Raw genomic sequence first — 19,946 nt, forward strand, 5'->3', positions numbered from 1 at the left:
CGGTGGGTCGCAGGCCCGCCTACCTTGCAGGAGTGATTGGAAGCTCTGTCCCTCTGCGGGCCACTGGGCCTTTTCTGTCGGTGGTCACAGTTCCGCCTACCTGGCAGGCGCGGGGGGTGGGGGGCAGCTCTGCCCCTCAGCAGGCCGCTGGGCCTGTTCTGTGGGTGGTCACAGTTCCGTCTACCTTGCCGGCACAGGGGGAGGGGGTGGCTCTGCCTCTCAGCAGGCCGCTGCTCCTCTTCTGCCTATAGTCTATTTTTCAATCAATAAAATGCCTGGATATACTGGTTTCCAACTCAACTCAACCACCTTATTAAAACAATATTTTCTAGAATGGCAAAGGCCTGATTTGGTTTACCCAGAGCTGAGATTTGGCCTCTCATCACTTTCTCTTCCTGGTCCTCTTGTTATGCTACTCTGCTTTTCTCTGAAATCCAACAGAAAAGCCATCTAATAAATTGACTTCTCTAATAGAGGCCTTATATTGGATTTGCACACAGAGTTGCTGGGACCTAGAAAATACATGTTTTCCTGGGTTACAGGATTAGTGGGGCAAATACAGAGGTGTATAGGGGAAAGAAGAGCAGACAGACTGGCACAGTACCTGGGGCTATGCAGATAGGAGCAGACAGACAAGGCCCTGCTGCTTGTGGAGGGCAGTGACAGAGTTAGTCCATCTGCATATGGTGAGACTCAGAAGAGGTGTGTTGACTGCCAGAAGATATTCTGGAGCTTGGGCAGAGGATCAAAGGGATCTGGAAGCCTGCAGCACAGAATGATCTATGACTGGGAACTAGAAGACTCTAAAGTAGGGCTCAAGGGGCAATGTACCAGTCCCAAGAAGACAGAAAAGAGCAGCTAGGGAACCAGACTCAGGGCTCTGTGTGGGGAGAAGTGTGGTAGTTATGGGGACATGAATATATTAAGGAAATGAAGCTCTGGTTTCATTTATTAACTACATGACCTTGAGCAAGTTGTTTGCTTTCCCTGAACCTCGTTGTTTGTTTGTTTGTTTGTTTGCCATAGGTTTGCTGTGAGAAAATTAAATAAAATAATTTCTGCAAAATTCTTAATGCAGCAGCTCTAGATCAGGGTAGGACTGGTAACAACACTGTCTTGATATTTGAATCTCATCTGCTACTGGTGATGCTTCCTTGCATCTCTTGGACCCCAGCTTAGAATAGAATTGATTCCCAAGACTGTCTGGCCTGAGTCTGCAAGTAGAAGTAGCCATATACAAGGTCTGAAAGGCAGCAGAAACAGGGAATTAGTGTCTCTTCATAGACTGCTTCCTATGGGTTTTAGTTCTTTTTTCTAAATCTTCGAAAGCCTAAATAAGATCATATAAGATTAGTTTCTAATCCAGGTCAAGTCATATGCTCCATCTCATGCTGTGATCTATCCCCACAAACCAAAGGCTGAATGTTCCCTCTGATAAGTGGATGCTGATCCGTAATGGGAAGGCATGGAAACAATGGAGGAACTTTGATGGGGCTAGGTTCCATCTCGTGCTGTGATCTATCTATAAAATATCTTAGAGGATACATGACTAGAACAACACTGTTGGAAGAAACTGCAAAAGTCACCCTATTGAATTGTCCATCTAGTGCCTGAGTCCTTCCCACACTAGTAAGCTGCTGTTGAACACCTGCAGGCCTGGGGAACTCATCAGCTTAGTTAGTCTTTAGCCAGCCCTCATTATACTTTCTTTTTTACAGTGATCCCAAGTTTCCATGTGGCTTTTATCCATTAGTCTTCTTTTTATTACTTGGTCTACAAAGTCAGTCTAAATCCTTTTCCACTTGGTATGCACACAGATAGTAAATAATAGCTATCATAGCTTTACCTTTCTAAAAATAAATGGCACACATCTGTAATCTCAGGGACTCAGGAGGCAAAGGCAGGAGGATCACAAGTTCAAGGCCAGCCTCTGCAACTTAGCAAGGCCCTAAGCAACCTAGTGAAACCCTGTCCCAACATAAAGCATAAAAAAGACTGGTGATGTGGCTCAGTGATTAAGCACCTCTGGGTTCAATCCCCAGTACCAAATAAATAAATCTAAATGCTCTTTTTTCTTTTCTTTTTTAAATAATTTATTTATCTTAATTGGGTATATATGACAGCAGAATGCATTTTGATTCATGGTACACAATTATAGCAGAACTTTTCATTTCTCTGGTTGTACACAATGTAGCGTTGCACATTGTGCAGTCATACATGTACCTAGGATAATGATGTCCATCTCATTCCACCATCATTCCTGCCCCCATGCCCCCTCCCCAACCCTCCCTCCCCTTTGCCCCATCAAAATTCCTCCATTATTTCCATGCCCTCCTATTATGGATCAGCATCCACTTATCAGAGAGAAAGTTTGGACTTTGTCTTTTGGGGATTGGCTAACTTCACTTAGCATAATATTCTCCAACCTCATCCATTTACCTACAAATGCCATAATCTTATTCTCTTTTACTGTTGAGTAATATTCCATTGTGTATGTATGCCACAGTTTCTTTATCAATTTTTCTAATGAAGGGCATCTAGGTTGCTTCTACAGTTTAGCTATTGTGAATTGAGCTGCTATAAACATTGATGTGGTTTCATTACTATGGTATGCTGATTTTAAGTCCTTGGGTATTGACTAAGGACTGGGATAGCTGGGTCAAGTGGTAGTTACATTCCAAGTTTTCTAAGGAGTCTCCATATAAATCAATAAACAAATCTAAATACTCTATTTTCTTTTTTAAGTGCAATAGAGAATATAACTTCCACTTCACAGTGATTTATTCAATTTCATATATTCTGAAACTGTGTTGTCCAGAAAAATTCAAAAACTGATTTAAATAGTTTAAAATGTTTTTCCCATTCTGATTCTTTCCAAAACCCTACAAAAAAAGCTAAATTGATTTGTTTTCCATCATTTTCATTATTAAAATGGAAGCTAAGAGCATTGTAAAGAAGGAAGAATAAGAAAAAAGAAATGGAGCTGAACAGAGAGGAAAACCTCTCCCATTCACAGCTAGATAATCACCTGATAATTAGATTTGACTGTAATGTTCTAACTTGCGCACAACCCTCTGGGTTCAAAAAACAAATTAGGAGAAGCAATTACCCATCATGAAATATATAGGTGACCCCCACATCTGCTTTTACCAGTTATTCCTTCCTGCTCACAATTTACTCACAGACACTGGGGAGAATCAATTAAATAAAGCAGGTGGAAGTACTTGGGTGAACAAAAATAGAAATTAAGTTGCTTATGATGAATAATACTCAGATTCAGTTAACTTTCCTAAGCATCTTTCAGCCTGTTCTCGTGCCCACCACTTTTATATAGATTTCCTCCTTCGGCAGTATTGCTGTGGGGCTAATATTCTTACAGATGAGGACATGAAGACTGAGAGGGATTTGCCTAAGATCTTACAGGCAGAAAGTGGTGACTGCTTTCCCCAATATGACTATACCGATTAAGAATAGATCTGAAGCCAGGCTCAGTGGCACACACCTGTCATCCCAGCAGCTTAGGAAGCTGAGACAGGAGGATTGAGAGTTCAAAGCCGGCCTCAGCAAAAGCGAGGAGCTAAGCAACTCAGTGAAACCCTGTCTCTAAATAAAATACAAAATAGGGCTGGGGATGTGGCTCAGTAATCAAGTGTCCCTGAGTTCAATCCCCGGCACCAAAAAAAAAAAAAAAAGGAATAGATCTGAGTATGACTGTGATAAACTGATAATAGTAAAAGCTGATCCCAGACAGTACCTCTCAGCACTCTTCCAAATTCAGTTTTACTAGAACAAACAACCCCTTGGGAAGCATACCCATCTGGCAGCCCAGCTCATGTCCCTGTCTGCCCTCTGGTGGAGAGAACAGAATGGACCCAGAGCAGACAAACAACTCATTAGTTGCTGAGTACCAGAAAACCCACATTTTAGGTCTCTGGAACCCAGATGCCCTGTCCTGCCTCCCAGGACCCCACCTATACCCCTGTGCCACAGCCTCTAGATTGCCCACCTGCCTGCCAACCCATGTCTGTCCAAGACCCTGTGACGGTATGTGATCCTCCTTCTCTCTGGAATGAACTTTCTTCAGTAAAAAAGACCCTCTCCTGGGTCATCATGTGCCTTTTTATCCATACTTTAATGCAACACTGCAGTCATACAGAAATTTCCAGGTTTCTTCTCCTCTAGACTAGGTTCCTTTAAAAACATTCTAGGTCTCTGGAACCCAGAGGAGATGTTTAACAATTGTCAGTTGGTTGGATAAATGAGTAATTGATTAAATCCGGAATCTAGGAGAATCGAACTAAAGAATGTAGAAATGTTTTAGCTTTGGAAACAATAAATCATACCTTAATTTGTACTTAAAATCTGTACTTTCAATAAAAGTGATAATTTGCTAATGAAAAACAATACTCAGATCCAAGAATATTTCTAAGAGACCCCAGGGAAAGTATGAAGGAGTGTGAAGCAGGCGAAAATGTCTTCAGCCTTCCTGCAGCCTTAGTTTCAGGACCTCTTTCCCCACCTCTCCCAGGACAGCAGCGCCCACATCCTCTGACCTCCTCTCGGCAACCCCAGTTTCTCCTGGGTTTTCAGTTTGACATTTTGCACCACCCACTCAATTGTCTTGGCCTTCTGTCTTTTTGCCAGGACAGCAATGGACAGTCATCCTGTGCCTCCTTTCGCTAATAGGCTTGGACTGAAATTGCACTCTACAGCAGAAAATGTAACTTTAGATTCTGTAACAGCATCAGGTTGTCCTTTCAGTTCCCATTCCCACTGATGGGTAAGCCAGTGTTCTCTGGCTGAAGCAGACTCTTGGTGCTCTATTACTGTAAAGACCTCTGAGGTTAAATTTAGCCAATTCTGGATCCTGCTCCCTCCTCCTGTCCTTCTCTCCAAAGTGACCTAAGATCTCAAAGGCCATGCTTCTACCCTGGCATCAGGAGAGACTCATGCCTGAACTTTGTGCTGGCCTCTCTTGTCTCCATACATCCTGAACTGGTGCCCCCCCCAAAAGCAGCTGGTTTCACATAATGTTGACCCTGCCATGGTCTCTGCTCATGAATTTGTGCCTCTCTGTGGCCTTGTCTTCCCAAACCCAGGCTTATTCCAGGCCACTGTTGCCTGAGCACTTCTAGTCCACAGGCAGACAGGAAGTCCTGGGTACCCGGAGGCCTGGTAGATGCGGGTCATAGGGGTTGTGGGATGTTTCAGGTCCACGGTCAATGGTGACAAGTCTCATCACCATTTCTTTTCTATCTCTCAGGCACTAGCCAAGAACAGAGCTTCTGTAAATCACTTATGATTTTCTTGGGCTCCATCCCAAGAAAAGGAGACAATCCTTCCCCATCTGGAATTCCCCATAATTTATCTGGGTGTTTCTACCCTTAAATTACTTACCTTCCTGTCTCCACACAACCAGACTCAACCCAGAAGGGGAGGAAAGTGTGGACACTCCACCTCTCTTGCTTCTCCTTCCTACACGAGTGGGTTTTTCCATTTTCTGTATCCCTGGCAGGACCCACCCTACTGTCAAATCCTCCATCCTTTGGGTATTTCACCTTGTCCTCTCTAGGGTCATTATTTCAGCCTCAGGGCTTCTTGTTCCCAAAGAAGTTGGGGAGTAATAAAAAGAAATATTACCAAAAATATTGCCCTGCTTAACTCGCCAGGGTATGTCACCTGCTAGAAAACACAACATTACCTTCACATAAAATGAACATAAGCTCCCTTAAAACATGATGTGGCTGTGGGGGACATGAGTATAGAAAATAAAAAAGAAATATCTTGAGTTCTCTGACTCTACCTTAAAGGACAATTCTCAGTTTCCTGTGGTTACAAAGGACTTTCACTAGGCAGGATGCATTGTGTGCACATGACTGAGCACCAGAAAAGAAATTAGTGGTCTGGAGGCCGAGGAAGGGAAAGACAGCCTGGCTTCTTTCTGGATGTATGCAATCTTGTTCTGCCTGGTGCGCTCTGCTGTCCCCTGCACATTCCCAGTAAGATCCCAGCAAAGTTCCCACACGGCCTTCCTCAAAATCTGTACCACACTCTGGGGTTAAATGTCTAACCCTAAATGACAGTTTTTATAAGCCCAAAATTGGATGTTGGCAGTCAGGTAAGCAGTCCAGGCACTGCCAAACGCCAGTGTATGTCAATGGGTTAAGAACACTCTCTTCTTCACTGGAGACTTCTTGGGAGCATATCAATCAGTCGGAGGGTCAATCTGCCTTTATCAAGTTCTTTCCCAGGGTTTTTGGTTTCGGAAACTTGGGATCAAGCACCGAAGTCACACTGGCGGCCTCCTCTTCCCGCAGGATGGGACAGCGCCCCTGTGGATCGCGTCCCAGATGGGCCACAGCGAGGTGGTGCGGGTGATGCTGCTGCGGGGTGCAGACCGCGATGCCACGCGCAATGTGAGTATCCGAGGGATCCCTGCAGCCACCAATCGGAGCCACCCGACAGACTCCACACAACCAGGCTTGGATGTACACAGAAAGTCGGGTGTTTCTTTGTCTGCAACTCACCTGGGCTTCCTCCCCATCTCCACCTGCTCTTTAGCAAGAAAACAAAGTCAAAGTGAAAGTCCAAGTCGGTGGAAACTTCGATGGTGCCATGAATTCTGGGCGGAGTGGGGAGCCACGGAATCTTGCTGGGCCTCCGGTCTGTGGGTCATGGAAGGTCATGCATGGTGTGCAAGGTCATGCATAGTGTGCAAGCAAGCGATACCCCTGGCTGGCTGCATCTCACCCCTGGTCTCCGCAGCTGCAGACTGCTACACCACATTCCCATGCTCCTGCTGTCCACATTAGCTTCCCAAGGTGTCACCTAATCCACTTGGGTGTGCCTGGAACAAGCCCTTTGCCCCAGGGGAACTAAAAGGCAGCTTGGGGAGATTCTACCCACACCAGGCTGTTTGCTTTTTGTCTCACTGTGCCTGACCTCTTTACCTTTCTATCACCTTTGCCTATGTGACTGACCCACCTTCCCCTCTCCAAGTCTAAGCCCAGAAAAGGAAAATCCTAAGATACATTTCCGACTGCTCACATGTCCTTTCTCCCACTCTCTCTTCTTCCCACCATCACTGAAGCCAGAAAACAAAAATCTGTTAAGCCCACCTTCCTTCTTCCTGATGCCAGATAAACCCTAATGGTGACTAGTGGAAAGTTCCAGAGCTAATCCTACAAATGACAGCAAGTGATAAATCAAAGCAGGAAGCTTTGAAAAAAAAAAAAAAAAAAACCTCTTCTTGTACCAAAAGCGATGACAGAAGCTGAATATTAATTCTTGACTTTGTCCTTAAATTCTTTTTTTTTTAAGCAGATTTCAACCTACCCACCTGGCCCCCTGCCATCAAACACAGGCAAATGGGTACACAGAGGAGACTAGGGCAAAGTTGTATAAATTTTTAAAACAATACATACAGTACAACAATAATCTAAATGGTTAAAAACAGTTAGATGATTTCTGCTAAGTCACCAGCAGCAGTATTGAATCCATTAATATCCTAAAAATATGCTCTTGAAATTCCCCCCTGTCTCTGACTCCATGTTCTAAGGGACTGGGGAATTATGAATTCCCAAATGCAGACTTCTAAGTTAATATAACTATCACATATTGTGTCTAATATTCTTCACGCAGAATTAACTGCTTAATATGCCCCAGACTGCTCCGAGATTGAGACATTGCTGATCCTGTGCTTCATTTACACACTTTGCCTATTTCTGGCAAACACACTTATACTCGCAGTTCTCAACTGACATTTAGTTCTCAGCCAACCCAGACATATGTTAATAATCAACTTTTATTTTCCTGTTTCTATTCAGGACGGTACCACAGCATTGTTGAAAGCAGCCAACAAAGGGTATAATGACGTAATCGAGGAGTTGCTTAAATTCTCTCCCACTCTTGGTATTTTGAAGGTAAGACCTAAGAGAAATGATACAATCTAGAAAGGTAACAGGTTAGAAAATAAGTTCTTATTGGGGACTGCAGTAGAATTTGGGTATAATCAGCCTGGGGAGGGCATTCTTAAGAAGACACACCTCCAACTTCATGGTGCTGGAGTTCCAAGGGTACTAGTAAAAATGAGAAGGTGGTAAGAGGAATAAACTGAGTCTGTAGTATTCTAGGAAAAAAAGATAATTGTAATGAAATTGCTAAATGGAAAAGTAAACCATATTGATATCATTTGGAAGATTTGTGAAATCAAGGAAGAATGCTCTTCTCTTCATTATCCTAAGCAAAGAATCCCTGGGCTTGGTTACCTTAAACGAAATAAAATTTGCTTCAAAGATCTGAAAGCCTCAGAAAAATGTCTTTCTGGGTCTTCCACAAAACAGGGCCCAATCCTCTTCGGTAAGTTTTAATACTTTCAGATTAAAATATTTATAAACTATAGTGAATGCTGAGGGTCAACAAACTTTTTTCTGTAAGGCACCAGATAGTAAATATTTTAGGTTTTCTGTCATAACTGCTCTACACTGTTGTGGTGGTGAGAACTCATCCAGGAACAATAACAACAAATGGGGCTGACTTCCCATAAAACTTCATGTACTTATGGACACCATATTTATGGAATTTTGTATTTTCACATTACAAGATATTCTTCTTTTAATCTTTATTTAATCATTTAAAAGTGCAAAACCAGTTCTTGGCTTGCAGGGATACAAAAACAGGCAGTGGGATAGACTTGACTGGCAGACAGAAGGCCACATGTATGCCTCTCCTGTCTTCTCAAATAGAGGATGCCACATCTTGGCACAGTGGCTTAGCAGTTTGGGAACTGTGCCCTCAGAGTCTGTCAATGTGCATAAAGTCTACTTGCCCTTGAAGGCTTTTGGGACACTTCCTGTCTGTCCTTTAGAGTTTTCGACTCCATTCTTGCCGTCAGCTAACACAGAACTGCTGCTGTCAGTGTATGGGTCCTTCCAACACTGAGCCACTTCTGATCTTACATGAACTTGGAAGACAGAAAACTGCACTTGTTAAAATCATTTGTAATGTAGGAATAAATCATCTTTGAAAGTGAACTTTATGAAGAAAAGGGATGGAGCTTTAGAAACATTATCCAGTCTTTTTCAAACAGCTCTTTTAAAAAAATTTTTTTAAATTCATAGCTATTGCTCATAGGTAACATTGATAGGCTGGTTAAGATATAGATTTGAGAAATATTACTAAATTAGTAAATTATAACACTTTTGAAAGCAACCATAGAAAAATGCTATTTTTGCTAGATTTTTCCCCCTCTTCCACAAAACCAGCATAATTTTTAAAAATTTATTTATTTTGGTACCAGGGATTGAACCCAGAGGCGCTAAACTACTGATCCACATCCTTAGCTCCTTTTTATAGGGTCTCACTAAGTTGCTTAGGGTCTTGCTAAGTTACTGAGGCTGGCTTTGAATTCGTGATCCTCCTGCCTCAGCCTCCTGAGCCGCTGGGGATTATAGGCATGCACCACCATGCCAAGCTCAGCATAATTTTTATTAGTCATTAATTACAAAACTAAGTTTGAACTTGGGTACTGTTTATATACATCTGTACCCTCTGGAACCAATGTCCTGTGGTTGCCCATGATTCTTATGTAAGTGGTTATATTCTCTTCCCCTCCCCTCCCACGTCCAGCTACATGCTACATTTAGCTGCTTCCTTATTTCAATGAACATTTTCACCAAATTTCATATAATGTTAGTAACTCATCCAGTAGGGCCATTCTGTGCTTAGAAATAAATATTCTAGCTCCAGAGTCGTGGGGGAGGATGCCTCAGCCCACATATTCTTCTTGCTAAATGCAGTGACTGCACGCCCACCCCTGCCCACCAGAGTGGGCAGACATAGTGACTAGCTAGGCTGACAGGTGGTCCCACTGGCCAGCCAGCTGTTCCTCCGGCCCTGCTGGAAGTGGCTCACCAAATGTACAAAGACTATCTGTGTTATTCAAAAAAAAAAAAGTTTGGCACAGCATTGCTGGGTATTTTTGCAGCAATTCCTAAAGTATATAAAACTGCCTGAAGTTATCTGTACCGTGGGTCAGATTCCTTGTTTCATTTGCAAAAAAAACATTGGCAATATTTATACTTATCATAAGCTGTGTATCCGAGAACACTATAGCAGGTTCTGATATGACTTTGAAAAGTACAAGGGGAAGGTAAGGACAAGTAAGGTTCTGACATTACAGTCTCATCACTGAGGTAATTTAGGATGAAAGCCAAGCTAAGCGCTGATATGAGCTCCTTCCTGACACACACTGTCTTTTTCTTCTAGAATGGGACGTCAGCACTCCATGCAGCCGTGCTCAGCGGGAACATTAAAACAGTTGCCCTCCTCCTGGAAGCAGGGGCCGACCCAGCCCTGAGAAACAAGGTACCTATTTCTTTTAACCCCATTTGGTCCTTGTGCAAAGAGATAAGACTACATCCTCCCAAGCCAGAATAAGCATTTTTCTGGCTTCAGTCCTATTTTCATTGTTATGCACGGGTAGTGTATGCAAGGTTGCTATAAATAGTTTATTCCTGAACAGTAATTTGGACCCAAGGAATTGTACTAAAAATCCTGTGTCATCAATGGTTTTTCTGTTAACAGTGGTGCAGGCTTCCAGCAGGGATGAGAAAGGCAGGCCAAGCAGTTATTATGGCGAGGAAGTATTATTGGGTTTTTGTTGTTGTTGTTGTTTTGAGTGTTTTGTTTTGTTTTGTTGGTACTGGGGATTGAACTCAGGGGCACTTAACCACTGAGCCACATCCCCAGCCCTTTTTTGTATTTTATTTAGAGACAGGATCTCACTGTGTTACTTAGTTCCTCTCTAAGTTACTGAGGCTGGCTTTGAACTCACGATCCTCCTGCCTCAGCCTCTTGAGCAGCTGGGATTACAGATGTGCACCATTACACACAGAAAGTATTATTGTTCTGTCATCAGAGATGTGCCCTAAAAATGCCAGAGTTCTGGTAGCTAACCACCATTCCCATAAGTTGGATGTCCATGTCTTAAGAATTGTTTGCACTGTTCGGTGACTATGTGGGGGAAATGTTGCCTTTATATTGTTAAAGGCAGCCCATGTCACTGTTACAAAACTCATATTTTTTATAGTCCTAAATACTTTTTACAGTTAGGCCAGGGCCAGAGATGTAGTTCAGTGGTAGAGCACTTACCTAATATGCACAAGGCCCTAAATTCAATCCCTAGCACTACAAATGAAAACAAACAACAACAACAAAAATAGTTACCATTAGGTCAAAGTTGGAAGTTGGAGAGTATACAATAACAACGGCAGGAATGTCATTGTACTTCCTCCTATTCAGCATCTGCCTCAGCTGTCACATGCACAGATTCAGGGTGAGGAGACTAACCTAGCAAAGATCTAAACTACCCATTTTTTTTAAAGATCTTTTTTTTTATTTGTTTTACTTAGTTTCACATGACAGTACAGTGATCTCGACATATCATACATTTGAATCAGATGAGATATAATTTCTCTGAGTATACAGGTTGCAGAATCACACTGATCATGCAGTCACGTATATACACACAGTAATAATAATGTCTGTTTCATTCTACTATTTTTGAAAGAGGATGCACTAATCAATAAGGAAAGGTATGAAAAGAAACTTTTACTTTACTCCATACTTACACACTCTTTGAATTTTATAAATATCTATTACTGTTTAAAATTATTTTAATAATAAAAACAAAACATGGGGTTGGGGTGTAGTTCAATGGTAGAGCACTTGCCTGGCATGTATGAAACCCTGGGGTTTGATCTTCAGGATTGCAAAAAAGTGTGTGTGTGTGTGTATGTGTGTGTGTGTGTGTGTATAATATCATGACATTTTGAAAAGAAGCCATTAAGAAGTGCCTATTAAACAATATGCCAGGGGCTAGGGATGTGGCTCAAGCGGTAGTACGCTCGCCTGGCATGCGCGGGGCTCTGGGTTCGATCCTCAGCACCACATAAAAAAATAAAAAATAAATAAAGATGTTGTGTCCACTGATAACTAAAAAATAAATATTAAAAATTCTCTCTCTCTCTCTCTCTCTCTCTCTCTCTCTCTCTCTCTCTCTCTCTCTTTAAAAGAAAAAAAAAACATGCCAAAGTCAAGGGTCATTTTTTTTTTGTTTTACTTAGATTATAGAAGTATTTTTCTTTTCCTATTCTCAACCTTGAATTGCTTGATGATAGCATTTCTTCCTGGGATACTCAGGTCTGTTCTCCAGCCGGCCTGGTGGCCAGTTGAGATCACAGTTACCTTTCTTTTAGATCTTACCTTTAGATCTTATGCATGGACTTTCAGAAGAGGTCAGTCTTTGTTGGTGAACTATCCAGGACTGAATTAAGCAAGGGGGACATATTCAATCCCTAGCCCTTAATATAGGACTTGAAACATGCAATTCCTCCCAGCATAATGCAATAATCTTCAATCATAGTGGTTTGGGGTAATGTCCAGTGGGAAAAGTGCTGAACTTTGACCTATCCTAAAACTGCTTCAGTGTATATATTAGTGCTCATGTTGGAGCCTCATACTACTGAAGCCTTTAGAGTTCTGGGAAGCCCTCACCTGTCTACCAACTACCCTAGAGAAGCCATCATCTTTAATGGCAGCTCCAGAAGCAAGGGTGAGCCTCTTAGGACTCTTGAGATAGTATTCTTGGCTTTCATTCATTCATTCAACAAATACTTATAGAACACCTAGTAGATATCATGCACTGTTAGTGCTTGTGCTGAGGATACAGTGATGAATAAGATTCACATCATCTCTGCTTTCATGGAGCGCAGAGTTTAGTGGAGAATTAAAACAACTAAACAAGCAATTGCAATATAAATGATACGAGCTATAAGCAGGGAAGTAGAGAATGCTATCAAAGTCTTCCAAGTTGAAGTAACTTCTGAACTGTATGGAAGCACTCTTTTGTTCCAGGGGTCCTACGACTTCTGTTCTGGGGCTTCAAGGCCCAGATGCCCAGAGAGAGGACTAACCAGTGGCCCTAATAGCCACTCCTTGCACTATAGCCACGCCCGCCCTAGGTACAGGGGTCTTATGTTTCCAATATCCCTAAATGAGCACTGAGAACACATTTTCTTCCAGAAACAATGGGAAAGTAGAGCAGTTTGATGCGATAGTATCGAATATGAATATGGGCCTCAGATTCCTGCTCCATAATGAATAAGATGGGCATGAAGGGCTAACCTGGGTACCAGCCATCATGAAAATCCATACAACCTTGGCAACCTGGGAATTAAGTGGAGAGGAGGATGGACAACCAGGTTTTTAGAACTACCTAAATGACACATAAAACCATATCACCCTAAGTCCTTTATTTTCATATTGCTGCTGAGACACATTCTTCAAGCAGAATTTAATAATAAAGCTCATTTTTCATGGAAAAGGATATGAACATGCAGGCAGATGATCACACAAGGCACTGAAAAGTGAGCAAACTTATAGACATACAGCTCCATAGCTCCTTCTTCCTCCTGATTGTAGTGGCTCATCTGGCCACCTCTGGCGTGCTCACCGCTCATCAATAACTGATATAATCAGTTCAGTTATTCCTGAGTGTTTACTCTGGAGACTGAGTGAAGCTTAGGTCTGTTTACCAGGAGCATTTCCCTGCAGGCCCAGGTGTTAAGCTTGTGCAATGTCTGCTCTTGCAGGAACTAAGCACATAGTAGACTTTGACCTCATGAAAGGGCCTCTGGCATAGCATAGCAGTTTCCTTTCTGATTCAGTCCAGGGGCAACATCAAAGGTCCCATGTGGTGGGCATGAGCGCAGCTATAGAACATGCCACACAGCAGACCGCTGTGGCAAAGTCATACTTCCCCACAAGTGAGGTCCCAGCCAGCAGGTAGGGAAGCAGGGGTCAGGGAACAAGATCCAGCCTAGATGACGAGGACAGCAGGCGCTTCACCTAGGATCAAGTTCCAAAAAGCAGTAGATGGTCCATGAGAAAAAATACATGAAGCAGGTAACATCTATATGCAAGCCCTCCCTCCCACCATTCTGTGTACCTTTTTACTCATTTATGATCTGGCCCCAAAACATGTTTTTGATTCCTTTATAACAACTGTTTTTTGATTCCTTTATAACAACTGTTTTCAAAATGTGGTCTGTGGACACAGGAAGGTCTTCAAAACCTTTTCAGGGGATCTAAAAAGTCAGCACAGTATTCTTGATAATACAAAGATGAACTGTTCCAATGGTGCAAAAGCAAGAGGGGGCAAGCACATTGGCGACGTGGTACACTTCAAAGCAGGAGCACTAAATGATACTGGCAAAACAGTTTGCAATCCTTTGTAAGTTATTTTACAAATTTTGTCAATTACTTTTCAAAAATATTAATCTTTAAAATGTCTTTGATGAAGCAGTGAAAAAAATGTTAATTGTATTAAACTTTAACTTTTGCTGAACATCTTTTAATATTCTGTGTGATAAAATGGATAATGCATTTTTGCGGCCCACTGGAGTACAATGATTGTTTTGAAAGAAAGTCCCTCTGAAGTTGTTTGTATTGCAGAGTGAACCAGCCACTTTTTTTCATAGAACGCCATTTATACCTGAAAGAACAACTTCTATGCACCACCACAAGTTCAAGGCTGACAGTCCAAAAAGGCTTTTCTGAAAAATCAGTCGTAATATTAATGTATGTTGCTATTGCACAACAAAATGTGTCAAGATTCGGAAGATCTACGTAACTCTGTAAACTGTTTTCCAAATGAGCATTGCATGATGTCACAAATAATGCATGGGTAAAAGAATCACCTATCAATAAATGGACCTGTGGATTTTTTTTTTTTATACCAGGGATTGAACCTGGGGCACTCAACTACTGAGCCACATCCCCAACCCTTTTTATATTTTATTTTAAAACAGAATCTTGGGCTGGGGTTGTGGCTCAGTGGTAGAGTGCTCTAGAGTAGCCCTAGGTTTGATCCTCAGCACCACATAAAAATAAATAAATAAAATAAATGTATTGTGTCCAGCTACAATTAAAAAATAAATATTAAAAAAAAAAACAGAATTTTGCTGAGTTGCTTAGGGCCTCGCTAAGTCGCTGAGGCTGGCTTTGGACTTGTGATCCTCCTGCCTCAGCCTCCCAAGCCACTGGGATACAGGTGTACACTACCAGGTTTGTGGATTTTAATGTAGCAGAGAATTAAAAGTTCATTGATGTGGTGTCAGGTCTCACATTGCAGTTAAACTTTAAGAAACTACCTCTTGTTGAAGTTTGGTGTAGCATCCAAGAAGAATAGTTCAGAGATCCACCAACCTGTTAAAATCTCCTCCCTTTTCCAATTCTGTATCTGTATGAAGCTGAATTTTCTTCCTGTGCTTCAATGAAAACAACATATCACCAAACACTGATGCAGAAGAAAATATGAGACTCCAACTGTCTTTTATTAAGCTACACATTAAAGACCTACGCAAAACTATTAAACAATGCTACTCTTCTCACTCATTTTTTTCTGTTTTGAAAATGTAGTTATTTCTCCATAAATGTTATATATGCTAATCTGTAATGGCTTTATTATTTTCAATACATTAGGAAGTATATTTAAAATTTTTTCTGTTTTAATTTCTAATAAGTCAAAACCAAAATCTTGTTAGAGTGCTCAATATTTTTTAAGCATAGGCAAAGGTCCTGAGACTACAAAAGCTTGAAAACCATTGTCCTATAACACCTATTACCTGTGGGAGGAACTGGATTCCTGAGTGTTTGGAGACTGTCTCCATAGCAATGAGAAAAGAAAAGACTTTAGGTGATGGGGGATACCTGTGTTGAGTTACTGGTTCAGATGAAGGTCGTAGCCACGAAGCTCTTCTTTCTTGGGTTTTGTTCTGCTCTGTGTGTTTCCTAACTCTGCCTTCTCATCCACAGATACGTGTCCTAACACTGCAAGTTGTCACTTATAGGTGCAAGCTGAAAAGTTGATTTCATAGCAGCAAAAAGTAGAAGAGTGGTCACTAGAGACTAGAAAGGGGGGGGGGAAGAGATAATAGAGGGAATCAGATAACAGGTGCCAAAATACAGTTGGTTAAGAATAAATTCTAGTGTGCTACAGCACCGGATGGCATAGCTTACAACAATTTATTATACGTTTGTTAGAGAACCAGAAGAGAGGTGTTTGAAGCTTCCCAACACAAAGAAATGATAACTGTCTAAGGAGCGGGAAATGCTAATCACCCTGATTTGATCAATACCCTTTATTTGTACATTCAAATTATCACATTGTAGCTCATAAATGTGTACAATTTTAAAAATAATAAATGAATAAATAAATTGGAATGCAGAAGAAAGAAAAGATACTTGCCCTGTGTCCTAAGTCCCTATTGGACAGACCACCTCACATAATAAATAATTAAGAATAAGGTATCAACTTTAACTTGACTAGTGTTTGTGAGCAGAAATAAGATGCACTACACGTTGTGTTGGAAATGAGGACATAATGATTTTTACAACGTAGGTCCTACCAAAAAACTCCAGGAGATTCTTAAGGCCCTGGATGGAAAGAAAAATAACACTGAGATCAGAAAGTAACAGGTAACATTTATATGCTTAAAGGAGATTTTTATTGCCTTAATACAAAAGAGTGTCCAATGGGGATTTTTCATTAGTGAAGGAGAAAGTTGTGGGTCAGGTGCCCTCTTTGGAGTCCCTGAAATCACACCAGCTATGGGAAATCACTAATGACCATCTCATCTTGTTTTCAGGCCAATGAACTTCCGGCAGAACTCACCAATAATGAACGTATATTGCGTCTCCTCCGAAGTAAAGAAGGACACAGGAAAAGCTAAGTTAGTCTCATGTTTGACAGAAAGGTAGAAACCTAAACCACATTGTCCAAAAAGAAAGTGCTTTTTGCCAGGTGTGGTGGTACATACCTATAATCCCAGCTACTCTGGACGCTGAAGCAGGAGGATTGCAAGTTCAAGGCCAGCTTCAGCAACTTTGTGAGATCCTGTCTCAATATAAAAATAAAAACCAGGGCTGGGGATGTAGCTCAGAAGTAGAGCTCCCCTGGGTCAAATCCCCAGTATCTATCTCTCTCTCTCTCTCTCTCTCTCTCTCTCACACACACACACACACACACCCACGCACACACACCCACACACACACTTTTCAATGTTGAAAATGCTTTTTAAAAAGAACATGCTTAGAATGCCCATCCTGTGGGACCCTAACAAAGAGCTGAGTCAAGAACAGAAGAGCTCAAGGTCTCTGTCCCCTCACTTACAGTGAGTTTATTACACTGCCCTGAAACTCAGTTCCCGGGGACCTAGCATATTCATGGATTCCACAGAAATTCATTTGCTGCTAGGCTAACTTGTGTCTCAGAGTTAAACTCAAAGTTGGACAGGGTTTTCAATAGTATGCAAAGAGACACAAAGTTTTGTTCCTTTTAAAAACTGAAAGATTGACCTTTCAATGAATTGATGCACTTTTGCTTTTGTGTTAAATGTAGGTGTGCTAAAATACGTAGATGCATCCTATTTTACATATATGGACCTAAACGTATGTCATTTCAGTGTTAAATGTTTTCTTCCACCGAAGATCATAGCCATGATAATTGAGAATCAATGACGTGCAAGCATACATTAGGGAAAGCCACTTCTGACAGCCACCATGAGCTATTTAAGAGGGACTGTTGAACTATAGAATGGGCAACCCATATGTTTGTTGGTTAATGCTAATCTTATTCCTGACATGTAAAAATCCTTTTCACTTAGTCAACATGGTAGGTATGTTAGGATACAAGTGGCAAATTTGAAAATCCAGAAAATTATAAACTATAAGAAATGTAGGCTTGTCTCTTTTGAGATTTTATTTTGGTTCTATTGTTGGGAGTCTATTTCCCATACAACAAATAAGTAGACCTAATATGCTGTGGAATCTTGAGCTTCCAATACTGCACCGCTTGATACAATGACTGAGGTCCTCAGATAAAATATGATATATGCAAGTACACGATGCTATCACTATTGCAGGAGTATAAGTTATAAAAGATGGTTGTTAGTATTTGGTAAGTGTTCATCTATGCATGGTCTTGGGTTGACGGATTCCAAGAAGGAATTCTGAGTTTTATTGAATTATTCTTTTAAGGGGAATTAAAACTTACATTGAATGCACTTTATGATCAATGGTGTCTAACTGCCTCTGTCGGTGCCTAACTGCACACACACAAAACTAAACCTTCTTTCTATAATCTCCCATAATAAATTCTAATAGTATTTCTGTTATTTAAATACATTGTTAATTTTCTTGCTCCTGTTTTGCTCTGGTTTCTAGCCAATGTTCTATGTAAAGACACATTAATATGGAGAGAAATATTATAATCCCAGAATAAGTTTTGTTTAATCAATTTACAGTGGTGCTAAAAGCATCATCTTTAAGTCAGTAAATGATATAATGTAATTTTTGAAAGTACAAGATATTCTCTTACATTCTTATGATTAATACAATAAAAATAAGCATATTTATCAATGTCACAAGCAAAGCCACAGCCTTCAGAGATACCTATTACCTGACTAGCTATACAGAAATCTTCAGCCTAATTCCAAGATGAAAGATTAGAAAGCTCTGTGTTGCCAAAACACTCAATATAAACATTTTGGTAGCTACAAAGCAGTGCCAATTTCCTTGTTGACATTCTTTTATTCAGCAAAGTTATACAAACACACATTTTCCCCTGTGGGAATTTCAAAAAGCTATATTCATTTTTAAGAAGAAAATAATGTGGCCTTAAATGCTTTATAATTTTCCCTTTAGTTAGCCCTTATACCAAAAATAGTTGCTCATCCTCATCCAAAACAGAACAGCTTAATGGGTAAATGACAAATTTTCCAAAGACAAAATCACAGACTTAATATTTTTAAAGTATGTTGTCATTGGTCTATTCCTTAGATGTGTTAAGTGGATAATGTTCTTGAATAATATTAGGGCCTTAAAAATGAATCTAGTAGCTTTAATAATATTTAATGAAGGCCTCTTACTATAGGTAGGAGGTGTCTAGCTTAGAAGGAACACATTTGAACTAGAGGAAATTATTATATTATCTACAGCGGCAATGATGATCAATCACCTACCAAAGACCGAACAGAAGGTCTGTTCTTTTAAAAATTACATTTTAGTTTGCACCACATGTAAATGATTCTTATTTTACATTTACCTAATTCACAATTCAATTAGCTCTGCATCCTAGGACTTAAAACTATCAAGTCTTAGTGCAAATCATCTGCTTACTTAAACTACAGAAAATTTTCATTACATGTATTTGTTTGATGACACATTCCACATTGTCATTCAAAATAAAGTTAATATACTACCCAGTTTGCCTTTGCTGATTTTTTTTGCTTGTTTTCAGTCAGACGTTATTTCTGTGATTTTTAATAGCATGGGATTTTAGAGTGAACAATTCAACTCTGTTGGTAAATGTGTTGATTTGGGGGATCCTGAATAGAACTTCAAACTTTATTCTACTAATGGGTCTATGATTTTGTTATTTTTTTTCCTGTTACATATCAAATGTTTAATATATGTGTCACCATTACTATATTTTTAAACAGATTCTCTACCTAAGTGCACAAATACTCATTATTTGTATTTACTTATTTTTACATATATGCTTTCAGCAAGTCTTGAAGCAACAATTTGATTTTCATAGGGTACACGAAAATATTTTTTTAATATTTATTTTTTAATTGTAGTTGGACACAACACCTTTGTTTTATTTATTTATTTTCATGTGGTGTTGAGGGTCAAACCCAGGGCCTCACACATGCTAGGCGAGTGCTGTACCGCTGAGCCACAACCCCATCCCAACATAAAAATATTTTACCAGTGTTTAAAAGTAATAGCTAAATTCTAAACATTACTTCAGAAATTGAATGAAACTGAATTCAGAAATTTCATTGAACTTAACATTTTAACACATATTCCATTATGGTATT

General features: G+C 40.4%; 1 protein-coding gene across 3 annotated transcripts in view; it reads left to right on the forward strand.

The window, feature by feature from the left end:
• Positions 1-19,325, forward strand: part of Ankrd29 (ankyrin repeat domain 29) — a 57,001-nt gene extending 37,676 nt beyond the window's left edge. For 2 of the 3 annotated variants that reach the window (XM_046433669.2, XM_046433676.2), the window contains exons 7-10: positions 6,318-6,416; positions 7,827-7,922; positions 10,267-10,365; positions 16,710-19,325. In XM_046433669.2, coding sequence (XP_046289625.1) covers positions 6,318-6,416; positions 7,827-7,922; positions 10,267-10,365; positions 16,710-16,793 — 378 coding nt within the window. In that variant the 3' untranslated portion in view covers positions 16,794-19,325. Of the gene's footprint in view, positions 1-6,317; positions 6,417-6,561; positions 6,664-7,826; positions 7,923-10,266; positions 10,366-16,709 lie in introns of all 3 variants that reach the window. The other variant, XM_058578273.1, reaches the window with a different exon arrangement.
• The last annotated feature ends 621 nt before the right edge of the window (positions 19,326-19,946 follow it).

Source organism: Marmota monax, unplaced genomic scaffold (assembly GCF_021218885.2).
Source record: "Marmota monax isolate L192 unplaced genomic scaffold, Marmota_monax_Labrador192_F-V1.1 WCK01_AAM20220418_F8-fsc00126, whole genome shotgun sequence".
NCBI classification, from domain to species: Eukaryota; Metazoa; Chordata; class Mammalia; order Rodentia; family Sciuridae; genus Marmota; species Marmota monax.